The following is a 13,671-nucleotide window of genomic DNA, read 5'->3' on the forward strand; positions in this document are numbered from 1 at the left end:
AATGCCAAAATTCCCATTCGTTCCCAAACCAGTCACACATTTTATTATGCGATTATGTGTGATTCATGTTTATTTTGTTTGTTTCAATTACGGGTGACTCAATGTGCCTTTTTAATTTACAGGAGAAAGAAAGCAAAATACTGCTACTGTGTGTACTGTTTGTTTATAGTTATTGCTTGGTGAGTCAAGTCACCCAAAAAGCTGCACACCACTATGACATATACTGTTCTTAACCTATAGCTACTAAGAGCAAAAACTAGTCTAAAGCCTTGGACCATGCAATAAGAAGATGTCATGAAAACATTTACACTGTCAGACTGTATACACGAACAGTCTGAGCCTTGTGGCGCATGCCAACATTATAAAAAAAAATTAAAAATCGATCAACTTACTTTTTTTAAGGTCTATTTACAAGTGCTCATAAACAATAATAGCCAACAGAGGGAGATGCCACAGAAGAAGAAGAAGAAAACATGATTACTTGTACAAAATTATTTGATTACTTATTTTTTTTACATATTTCTTACAAATGTTGTCTGACAAATGAAAGAAAAAAAATGCAAGTCATGTTAGGCTCCAAATCCGACTGAGGCCCCCGTCCAGACGGAAGCAAAGCGGCTTGGTTCCTCAAACAAATCTCGTACACACAGAAGGACGTTTAACGGCTGTAATATATATGCCAAGTCCGGAGTGGCGCTGTAGCGCAGCCACAGGGAGTTAACCGAAAGCGTAGAAGAAGAATTAGCGAAGAAGACGGACACTTTTTTTTTTACTTTATTGCAATCTACAGAACATTTGCATGTATCAAAACAACATAAAAAAGACGAACACAGGAGAAGTGACAATGGCGGGTGATAGAGGCGAGAATTGCCGCATACGTCATCAATCTGCGACAATGCATCGTCATTGAGTTACGACCATTACGTCATCGCTGGAGGAGTATCCTGCATATGGTGTCCAGAGGGACGCGTACGGGGCGCGTATTGAAATCTTTCCCTTCTGGAGCCCGGTTTCAAAAGGGATCGGTTTCAAGTTTCGAAACCGCGCCATCATGTGGACGAACGGCTTAAACGGTAAGAAACTTGTGAGGCTTTCGTGTGGACGGGGCCCGAGTGGTGTCACATTTTTTAAGGACAATAAGATCAGTTTATTTCCTAAAAAAAATACACACACACACAATATATATATATATATATATATATATATATATATATATATATATACATACTGTATTGTGTACCAGTTGCCATGTGTCTTTGTCTCAAGAGTTTTAGCTTGTGTGTGCCTGTGAGTCTGTTTGAGTATGTATGCAGAGGAAGGAGAGATAAGCCCTTTTAATAACCACTAAACCCTCTCCTAAGTGAGCTGCATTTAGCCTAAAACTAGCTCATCTCTTTGATAAACACTTTTCTATGGTTTAATAAGCAGGCATTGTAACTCTGGTGTGAAAGGCGAAAGGGTTGGGTACAGGTGTAAGATTAGGGGTGAAGTGGATTTACCTATAACAAAGAGAATGTTAACACGAGGGCTGTGCATGAATCGGTGGAGACGCGAAATGAGATGCAAACTGGCCGTGAAAAACTAATGCAGAATCAAAAATTTTATATTGAAGTAATGATGAACCCTCAAAGATTCAGTGAATATGGTCTGTTTGAAAGGGTGCCGGACAAATGAAATGATATTACTTGGGAAACAGGTAACAGTGTGCTGTGATTACATTTTCTGCTTTGCTCTTTCACTACTGTGAGACTGGACTACGTACACAGTTGACAATGATCTGACGTGACTACCATACAAAATTTCTGTGGCTGGCATAACAGGGGCAGGAAGAATGCTGAAGAAGCAGCAGTACTGTAATATGACCTTGTTGCTATATAAAGGCTGGTAATCTGGTAGATATTCAAGTGTACATATTTTTTTCTCAAATAATGAACATAAACCATCAGACGCCAAACTAACTGGGTTGATTTTTTGACTTGTCACACATTCCATAATCTGTGAATGAGTCACCTGCATTTCACAAAAGTTTTCCTCCATAACATGACAGTAGTAGTGTCACCATCCTATTGTATTCCCTCAGAATTGAGTTTATGATGGAACAAAACAACTCACTGCTTTTAGTGCTTTTGGCTTCAGTTTGAAATTCCTTTCATTTCACAGAATGCCATTGTAGTGGTGCCAGATGAATGTAGTCGACCTTGTATTAGGGAGGCTTTTAAACTCTGCACAGATCTGCACGCTGGAATTCTATCAATCAAGTTCTCTGTGATGCTCAGTCAGGATGGCATGAACACTTGTGGTTTAATGTGCAACTGTCTTCTTGTCTTTGAAGTGATCCAAGACAATCATCATAATGTATCCTTTTTTTCCCGACTGTTCCTAATCCAAATACAGTAAAGACTGTGTCCCAGTCTATCTGTTACTCTCTCTACCTTTAGTGCACTATTTACCCCCATGCTGTGTCCTTCCAGTCTCACATTAACACCAAGTGTGTGGGGGGGGGGGGGGGGGGGCAATATGGCTTGAGCTCAATCATGATCAAATACTGTAGATATTCCAATCAAACAGTTGACGACAATGAAGAGGAGAGTTAAATATCTCCAGATTTTTGAAGAGGCAATACAAAAACATCCATTCTCTTAATCTTTTTAACACTGGTTCTTTTCTCTCTTACTGACCACTGACTTACCTCTGGCATATTTTCTTTCCCTAACCAATACACACAGTAATAGATGCTGATATAAATCAAACCTCTTCTTGATAAGGATGTCGCAGTCAACTATAGACCGTGATCCGATCTTTTGTTCATGTCCAAGATTCTCCAGAAATTTCAGTTTTCCAACCATTACATGACTTTTTTTTTTACTTTTTGCAAAACAACAATTTTATTGGAGGACTTTCCATCTGGATTTAGAATGTGTCATAGTAGTGAGTCAGCGCTAGTGAAAGAATGATCTGACAAATGCCTCATCTTCATTCTTTGACCTTCGCGCAGCCTTTGACACATTTAACTGTCACACACTTTCACAGACTTCAGACGATGACATTGGTATTAAAGGAACTGCCTTGAAATGAATAAATCATACTTGTCAGGTCATTTTCAGTTTGTAAGTATCGGTAACAAAGACAATGCGCATAAAACTTAATCATGGCGTTCCGCAGGGGTTGGTACTTGGACCAATATTTTTTTTTGTCTTTGTATGCTTCCCTTGGTTAGAATTATTACAAAATATTTTGTTAAATGCCAGATGGCATGCACGTCTATTATTAGCAAAATCTGATCAAACTAATCAGTTGAACTACCTTCTGACGCTTGTGAAATTCAAAAAAATGTAATTTCAGGCTGAGCCCATGACATCTAGGGTATGTTTACGGCTATGTGAAAACAGGTCAAATTTGACCTGAACAGTGTGTAAGGGTTAAAGACTTTTTTTGCTGGTTTGTCAGTTAATTCCGCTCCTATTCCCTCTGTCGCTGTCTTTGTACCTACTGTATCTCTCCTCTGCCATTTTAACTCAACCAAACCAGCTGAGGCAGATGGCAGCCCGACACTGAGCATTGGGTCTGTTTGAGGTTTCATCTACATCAATTATATTCTTCTAAATTTAATGCATACACATTCACACAGAGAGGTATGCACAGAATGGCGTTAAGTAATGTGTGACTTTAATCATAAAGCTTAAGACTGATTTATACTACTACTACTACGCAGGTCGGTAGTCTACAGCAGAGTTAATCATAGACATGCCATAACATTAACTACATGGTTACCCATAACTACTGGAAAAACTGAGAATTGCTCACGTCATGGCGTCACATGTCCATATCCAAAAGGAAAAACTCAACAATCCCAAAATGACACCACAACACCAACACTTAAGTACAAACAAACTCACATTAGGATTCTGGGTGTCTGGATATGTGCTGTAGTAATGTTGTGCTAAGGTAACGACAGTGTTCTTCCTCAATGTGTCGCAGAGCTGACCTATTGAAATGGTAAACTATTAAATGATGAATTCATGTTCCTATCAATTAGAGTAATAGTGTTGGGATGATTCACTTGATAGATAATAATCATCAAGAAGGATTTTATTTAGCTCAGGAAATCTGAGACTTTTCTCACATTTACACTTTTTACATTGATGATAAACATTAATATTCAAAATATTTGGTGGTAAATGTCAGAAGACTAACTTAAGCTATCAGATAATACAATACCCAATATGCCTCTCTCAGCTGAATTTAAATGAATTAATGAAGGGAACTGCTTTGATTGGCCGGGAGTCAGCTGTATTCCCTTCCACAACGGTGCACAAACGGGGCCAACATTCTCTTCCTGTAGTAGTTTAGCAAAAAAACAAAAGAAAGATATCTCCACCCATGTACACAGTTGCACATTACGCTAGATTTACACTGGGCATGAATCTTGGGACCTCACAATAAAGGACTCCTTTACCTATCTGAATATCAGGTGTAACCACATTAAAAGTCTTTATGTGTAAAAACCTTTCCGGCAAGAAAACATTGACAAAAAAAGCACAAAAAACACACTTAAAGTTGTGCACATTCATCTTGCACATGTACAGCTGTGTTTGAAACAAGACTGAGATATAAATCACACTTGGGCCACATGCATCAATAAAATGTGTGTGTGCCAGAGACAAGGAAAGCTAGAGTGCATGTGGGTGTTGTGGTTACTGTTTGTGGTGAGGTGCGGTAGAAAGTCTATTTAACATGAGGCATTAACTCTGCTAATCAATCCCATATGACCAGAGACAAACACCACCACACCATGTGGGAGTGTATGTGCCCCAATGGTTGTAAATGTATCATGACTAACCTCCACTCACCAGAAGTTCTTCCCAAAAAGCTTAAATTGAGGTCTAATCTTTCCTGACAGAAGCCCTAATTTTCCTATATGTGTGTGTACTTTGGTGATTGGATTTTTGCAGGGCCACTACGGAAATACAAAGCATTCCAACAAGTGTTTAATTTCTTTCTTTTGGTATTTCTCCGAGACGCATGCAGATATAAAGGAGAATTTACAAATGAAATGACATCCGCCACACTTGTCCACAGAGCTCAGAATGCCTGTGCCTTGATCAAATCTATAGAAATCACATAAGCCCCCCTGCGCCATAATTTAGACCTGCTTTAAACTGGTCTGAATTATAGTCTACTTTTGGTCACCAAATTGTCAGGTGTGCCGGAAACACCCAATGAGGCGCAACACGGTCTGCCAAATTCTCAAAAATGGTAAACTATACTGTAACAAATTGACTGTAGAATTTACAAGAAATAACTGGCAAAAAAGTTGCCAGCTAATGCCTGTAAAATATAATTTAATTACTGTGAAAATGAATTACAGTATATTACTGTATTATTTTAAACAAATATTTACTGTATATAAATTAGAGTTACTCACTGTATTTACTTGTATTTATTTTTTAAAGAAAACAGCAATTCACTGTAATCTAGTTTACAAGTGTTTCTTGTATTCTAAATTACAGGAGTATACTGTCAACTAAAGTTGACAGTAAATTCCTGTAAATAAATAATAGAGTATATTGTTGTAAAATCCATCCATTCATTTTCTTAACCGCTTATTACTCAAAAGGGTCGCTGGGCTGCTGGAGCCTATCCCAGCTGGCTTTGTGCAGTAGGCAGGGTACACCCTGAACTGGTTGCTAGCCAATCGCAGGGCACACAGAGATGAACAACCATCACTGATATATGATCACCTTATCAGCAAGCTCTGCATAAGCCTGATAACTGTCCTGTTGGTTGGAATCAGCTTGGGTTTGAAGAGGAAGACTTAATAAACCTGCAGGACTCAGACCCTCGAGGTCTGAGTTTGCCCACCTCTGCTCTAAATGAACTGCAAAGATCCACAGCAGAGGTAGTGGAATCTGTCCATAGAACAACAATCAGCCGGGTACTGCACAAAACTAGCCTGCATGGAAGGGTGGCAAGAAGAAAACTATTTCTAAAAGCGAGCCACAAGAAGTCACGTCTGCAGTTCGCCAGGAGCCATGTAGGAGACACCGTTTACAAGTGGAAGAAGGTGCTCTGGTCAGATGAGACCAAAATTTAACTTTTTGGCCTACATTTCAAATGCTAGGTTTGGCGTAAGAACTACACTGCCCGTCAGCCTCAATACACCATGCCCGCGGTCAAACATTGTGGTGGGAGAATCATGCTCTGGTGGTTCTTTTCTTGTGCCGGGACACGGAAGATAGTGCGAGTAGAAGGGAAGATGGTTGGTGCCAAATACTGGGCGATCGTGGAAGAGAACCTGTTGGGGTCTGCAATAGACCTGAGACTGAGAATGGGCCATCTTGCAGCAAGACAATGACCCGAAGTCATGAGCTAGGCTGAGCCATCCCCCGTGTGGGTGGGCAGCCAAGACAGTATAAGAGTAGAGACCATTTTGGATAGAGCAGACCTTCTTCCGCACTCAGCAGATAAGGCTCCACAGCTGTGCACTCGATCTTTCTGGCATCCAGTAAATAGTTCAACTGAGAATATGCAGTCTCCTGGTTGTTATTTTTAATATAGCGAGGATTCAAGATAAAAGAACCGGAAGTTTACAAGTATTTTTAATTCCTTGTCAGGATCTTGTTCTTTTTAAAATCTCCTATTTGATTCCTGGATTTGTGTGATCATGTTTAATGTTGCGCCTTGATACTCTGGTTCACCTGGGGGAATAACATTATTCCCTTTTTATGTAAATCACTTTATATAGTACAGTCAATTACTCTACATAACCCAAGTTTCAAATATTGTTGAATATTTTATTTACATGCAGAAAAATAGCTTAATCCTATTTGGAATGGTAATTCTGGAATTTTCCGATTTAGGGTACAGTGGAGTGCTTTGGTCATAGCTCCTACTTTTGATAGAAAGCTCCTCTTGGATTTAAATTGAAGGTTACAAATGTGGGATGTTTTTAATATACATTTGAGGCAGTGAGATGTATAATAGAATGTTTGAAATTGATCACTTTTGATGGTAATTTGTCTGAGCGGTCTGAGCTCCCTCCACCTCGAAAGGCAAATTATATGTTCACCTTTTTTTATGCTTGCTATGTTGCTAGTCAAATGCCCAGTTGTTGGCAAATGAGCAATGGGCTTCTTCTTTTTTTTATTTGGAGGTGGAGATTTCACATTAGCTATAGCAATGCTCCTGAAGCCCAAGCTAACAAGTGTGCAAGACTGTGGCCATGTACCCGCAAGTGCAAATAGTTGACACCTCGTCATTCAAGCTTTGTCTCAAACTGGTTGTTTTTGCTCGGGCTTCGAAATCAGGTTAGAAGGTACAAGATGGAGCCAGAAGGTGGCTGATTTTTATTTTTTCCGCAGGTCATTTTTATGATGTACTACTTACTGTCAGCTTATAATGACAGTTTAATGACAGTGGAGTTTTTTTTTTCAAACTGCAAACTCCCCCTTTAAGCACCTGTTGATGTGCTTATGCATGGCCTATCGTGCCAGGCTATCTCCAACTCTTCCAACAGCTACGGGGCCAGGAAAGTGCACCAAGCTCGAGCAAAGCACGGAGCACTCACACCAATCAAACAACTCAGACAGGAGTCAAACACGTCCAAGTGTTGTATGAATTACCATGTGTTACTGTTGTTTTAATACTGTTCTATTGATCAATCAGTGGACTACATGTTTAGCATTATCTTTTAGGCACTATAACACTTTCCATTGGTAACCCATTGGAAATGTGCCAAAAAGAGATCAATTAGTCCGATAAATAACTGATACAGGAGTATAGATTTTCTCTTGAGATGTGATAGACTGACAGAGAGACAAAAGCACCTGTCTGCTGGTAGCTACCTGCCTCAATTACTATCTCTCTCCAGCCTGCCTTCTCGTCTGACTGAGCATGAACCAGTGCAACCCGACCTTACCGTTGTCACTGGTCTTTTTCAGAGCATGACTGGTTGGTGGAACGACCTCTGGTCTGATTACCTACCGCAGACAAACTGGCACTCACGTACACACATATAGGTATACATGAAGGTTCTCCCTTAAGACAGGCGGTTCATTCACTCGTACTGGTTCTCGGCCTTCGCTCAGCCCATCCAGCCATCAGCACAACAGACCAACGAGTGTTTCACACAGTCTAATCTACTGCGTATGAAAAAAGATCCAACTATGCAGACGAGGCTGATGTTTTATTTGTGAGAGTTGTTGAAGGAATGCACATGGAGGGAGAATTTGGAATTGTGACACACACAGACAAAAGGGCTAAAATTAAGGTATGACACCATACTAGAAAAAGTATTGGAAAATCCAGAGAGGCGACTGAAGGAGAGGTGCCGGGATTCACATTCTATTGGCTAGCCTCTAGCCACACACACTTGAGCGAGCCACAAACACAGGGTTCACCAACAGAAAGCCAGAGGAAGAATGTGTGTTTGAGTCGTGTGGTAACAGAGGAGGATAAGAAAAATTCCATTTTCTCCTGCGATTGTTAGACTTTCTGGTGATGTTATCAAAAGTGTTTGTCTTTCAAATGCTATGGTCATTAAGTCAGGGTGTAATCTTGAAACTAATAAACCCTTCTGTCAGTTGGCGACTTACAAAAGCTTCACTGGTATTTTGCTCACCAGGTTGTTGCTGCAAGAAGGACTGTTTCCTTGTTTGATATAAGTTTGAGATTCATTCTAATTTGGTACAGACTAAACATCTGGAAAAATAATACGTTCAAGCACGTCATGCTCTTGAGAGCTTACCTGCCTGTCAATCAATAGACAAGCATAGTGCATAAATGGAAGCTGAGAGGTTGCTGAGGCAAAAGCCAAAATTTGATTTTGCAGTGGGCTGTGCCTGAAACAACCCCCTAATGCTACGTTCAGACCAACAGTCGGGGAGGTGTTTACGGCAGCGCAATTGCATTGTAGTCAATGTACTTCGCACGGGGGGGGCGCAATCATTTTGCTACTTCGCCCATTTCGCCGGCGTTGGTTGAAATGAACTTTTGACGCCATTGCATCAGCGACAGCCAATAGGTGTCGAGATAGTCCACATCACCAAAAACGTCACAGACAAAACACAGGAAGCGGTTGCAGAATGTGTAGCAAAGCAATGGAGGATAGCTTAATCGTCGCAGTTTGCAAACACCCGGAGCTGTACAACACGGCGAGCTACGTGTACGGCGACCGGGCCAAAAAAGAGATTGCTTGGAGGAAGAAGTGTGGATGTTGGCTTACTTGGTGATTTTGTTTGTTTAATTGTCGAAGTGTGAAGCAAGCTAGCAATACTACAATAAAGTTAGCACCACCTACCGAAGCAAAAATCCGTCCTTTTTCTCCATTGCGGCGCTGAGTAAAACAAATCCCATTTGAGAACCTCGCGAACAAACACGCCCGCCAGCGTAGCGTCGTGATATTTTCAGCTGAACGTAACATAATTCTCTCAATCGCTACTTTCTGTATGACCCTAACCCTAACCCAAGTAGTAGGGATAAAGGCTAATATTGGTGGCCGATAATTATCAGCAATTATCAACCAATTTGACATCATACAGATAAACCTGAGAAATCCGCCGATAAAAGATAGACATGCCACGTTGGTCCATCTGTTGTGGTTGTGGCTCAAGTTGTGCCCAACTCCTCAACCCCTCCCCTCTCCTATGATAGTGTCGCATATATGTGATGTCATAATGCGCGTGACTTCGTGTTCACAGAAGACGCATCATGGCGACATGGCAGTCGCCAGTGTGGGCTTTCTTTACTGTGTACCCCAAAATGTTACTCTCGCAGTTTTTTGTTGCATTTTTATAACATGACTGTTTTGTTTTGGCAAACTCAAAATGAGTTACAGGTTGTCTTTGAAGCAGAGATATCAATAAAATTCAGCTTCATGGTGCTTTACACAATGTTTCAATGTATTTGTGCATGTTATTGTAGGACTCAAAATTATATATATATATATTCAAGTTAATTTTGCAAACAATTATCAGCTTACTTATCGGTTATCGACATCGGGCTTTCTAAATTATTAGTTTAACGTATTGTTTGAAACTGGCATTATCGTCCATCCCTACTAAGTAGTTTACTCAGCATGTTGAGACTGCACACATCGACGGATCATAATTTACACACTTATCTAGTCATCACCCTCAGATGTGAACCGCCAAATATAATATATACTTAACGTGTTACTCAAAGCTCATATATCTTCGTAATTATAGTTAATAAAGCAGGACTATATCACCCTTGGTAACATGTAAAATATGTCTCAGCATTGGGGGATTTTGTGCATGACATGAACATCACGTTATTTCCATGGCGGAATATTTGAGGGCAGTGGATGGATAAATGCACGCACTCAGAAGACACCCAAGTGAAATGACAGAGGATAAATACAGCGTATAGAGAAAACGTGGCATGATTTCACACAGCAGTGGACAGTTTGCTGCAGACTGCACCGCAGAGTTCAGTAGACAAACTGTAAACAAAGTTCTGCAAGGCTTGTGGCGTATTGTTGCAGACAAAGTGAGGAAATCCTGGTGGTCAAAGCACATTATGGGCATCAGCTAAAAACAGCAAACAAACTCACACAGGCAGCGTTACTTGGCTTTTTCATGTTGGGCATCTGACTACTGCACTCCACTTCATAAAGTGTTCCCTTTCTCACACCTCCATTCCCAGCACAAACACACACACCTTACTGGAAGAGAGTCATATAGGGGCCACTATCATTACCCATGGCACAGGTGGTGAGAGTCTATTCTGAAGGGAGGAAGACCAGACCAAACCGTGGTTTTATACAATACGTCAACATGTGCCCCCACCCCACCATTACAGCCATTAGGGCTGAACTTTGTGGTTAATGACTTTCCCACCCACTACACACCATGCACATGTTGAAGTTGTTAACGATAAGTGGCTTTTCAAACTTGGTAATGTCCTAACGTCCCTGTAAATCTAGCATTCCATAGAACTAAGGATGCAGTACATGGGACAGAAATTTGAAAAGTGACTCATTTTGTTAGCTACAAACATAAATAAAAACTTCAAATACACCACTAAGAACTAACTGCATGGTCAACAATTATACAAGATGACAAAAGATCTCAGTGAAACCACTTTAGCAGCAAATAACTAAATCAAGATCCCAAACAATTATTCATATAAAATATAAAATAGCACTAGTCAATATACTAACTTGCAACTATGGATTTTAGTAGAAGATAGATAGATAGATAGATAGATAGATAGATAGATAGATAGATAGATAGATAGATAGATAGATAGATAGATAGATAGATAGATAGATAGATAGATAGATAGATAGATAGATAGATAGATAGATAGATAGATAGATAGATAGATAGATAGATAGAATAATTGATCAGGAAATGAAATACTGATCATCAACTGACCTGGACGTGTCTGAATGCAGCAGTAATCTGGGTCATGTGCAAGGTGAGACACCTGGAGGTGCATCTGGCGCTGTTCATCTTCTCCTCAACATCCTCCTGCTCCGCTGAACTCCGGCGAGCGCGCGTCTCTGCGAGGACAGCGCACAAGACCACCAAGATCACCCGACGAACTGACATGACACCGGGGAAGAATAGGAATTGGAATGATTAAATTGTAAGTGGGAAGTTCGCTTGTCTAGCTCTTCGCGCTGCCGTTATCTCTTCGAGTGGTAAGTGGCTGCCAGTGCCAGCTAGCAGCGAGGGAGCTCCTCGTGGACACGCCCACCACAAAGGCAAGTGCAGCCCCCGGGGTTTTAAGGTTACACCTGCACGACAAAAGTCTAGTAACTGCCCATAAAATACAGCACAATTATAGATATACATTTAACGGCATTTGATTGTAACGTTGGTAGGACTGGACACGTGGTGGATAGCAATGTAAGTTGAGCCCTAATTGGGATCTCGAGTAAACTTGTGGAACTGTGGAAAACATAAGGCCATCCACCGAAACAAACAAACGCGCTAAAACAACCCAAATGTGGATGGATGGAAAGGCAGTCTGAACACTCTTTGAACTCTTTGAATGAGGAATAAGCCATGGCTTCTACCCGTCAGCCCTTCTTTCGGATGTCAATGTTGCAAATGATATTATGTGATCGATCTGTAACAAAGTGTCCGAAAGGAAAACAATGAATACAACAAGACAAAACAAACTCCCTGCATTGCTCTGCCATTGGTTAAGTCCATGTCACATGAATTGCGGATTTCCCGAATACCTAGCCTGAATCACCTTTTGGCCTGTTCAAGTGTTTTTTTTCTCTCTTATTTTTATTTTTCTTTCTTTTTTTTAACATAATAATATATTTTAATTGCAGCCTATGACTCTCAATATATAATTTAAATGAAGTTTTTTTTTAACTAAAACCATTCAGAAGTTGACTTTCTGCTTATGTGTTTTTGATCATTGTTGAGATATACGCTTCAGCATGAGGTCATAAACTGATGGCCGTTTTACCTCAGGATTTTCTGGTTAAGTCCAGAATTTATGTTTCCATCAATCACTGCAAGTCAACCAGGTCCTGAAGTACTAACACAGCCCAGACCACCACCCTGTTTGACTGTTGGTATAATTTTGTTTTTATTAAATGCTGTTGCATTTATGCAGTATAACAATGAATTATTTATAACCTGCCACCAATCAATAAATCTTTTTTCGAAATGGCTTGGGTTCACAGGTGAGCTGGAGTCAAACCCAGCAGCCTTTCACCAAGAGGTAAGGTACATCCGGATTCCTAACCAGCCAATTGCAAATGAGTTATAATGATTCACATTAAGATACAACAATGTACAAGATGTAATTGATGATAAACATGCGATATAATACCACAAACAAAAAAGTTTTACTTCAAGCCAATGCAGTTCCTTTACTTTTCAACAATTTACAACCATTGAAAAGTAAGCAAGACTTGAATATGAAAGAGAATGATCACATGCTCACAATTGCATTTAGGCCACCACATGCTGTAGCTCCCTTGTACTTCAAGTTGGAGTCGATGTCTTTTTTTTAAACGTCAGTAAGTCTTTTTCATGGCATTTTATTTTTCACCTACTCTAATAGCCAATTTTAGAATGGAAAATTCTCACGTTCCTAATACTGAACATATATGCCCAAGCAGTCACTTGTGAAAATAAGCTGCAGTCTGTTGAAGGAGAACAATATCAATGTTGCTGACGTGGGATAAAACATCACTAGAGACCATTCAAGACAGAAACAGCCAATTCTTTCACATTGGCAGGCTGCTGTTCCAGACCTATTAACACTTTTCCCGTGGTAGAAGAAGTATTCAGATCATTGACTTTAACAACGCTCATAATAATCCTGTCTTGCTACCTTGGACTGTTAGGTTAATGTTATATTAGGTACTATTAACATCAGTGTGTTGATGCCGGGTAAGCTGCTTTGAAGTTTTTTGGGGTTTTTTTACATCCAGGACCACTAGATAAATCTCAGGGCTTTCAAGATGATTGATGAAATAGAGAGAGAGAAAAAACTCTGTTTTCATTTTTCCCCTCTAACCATTTGATTTTTATGAAAAGAAAACAGTCTAAATCGTTTTGATGGCTGCAGGATGACTTTTGTATTACACAGAAAAAAATATATATTTTGCAAACCAGCACCATTATTTATCAAAAGGTCTTTTATCCCTTGTGTTTCAAAAGTTGCTAATAATAA

At 40.0% G+C, this 13,671-nt stretch overlaps 1 protein-coding gene across 1 annotated transcript in view; it reads right to left on the reverse strand.

Moving 5' to 3' along the window:
* anos1b (anosmin 1b) overlaps positions 1-11,717 on the reverse strand; it is a 48,215-nt gene extending 36,498 nt beyond the window's left edge. The window contains exon 1 of the mRNA XM_086089348.1: positions 11,400-11,717. Coding sequence (XP_085945474.1) covers positions 11,400-11,576 — 177 coding nt within the window. The 5' untranslated portion in view covers positions 11,577-11,717. The remainder of the gene's footprint in view (positions 1-11,399) is intronic.
* Positions 11,718-13,671: the final 1,954 nt, after the last annotated feature.

This window comes from Leptonotus elevatus, chromosome 11, assembly GCF_054856555.1.
Source record: "Leptonotus elevatus isolate MCC_2025b chromosome 11, RoL_Lele_1.0, whole genome shotgun sequence".
NCBI classification, from domain to species: Eukaryota; Metazoa; Chordata; class Actinopteri; order Syngnathiformes; family Syngnathidae; genus Leptonotus; species Leptonotus elevatus.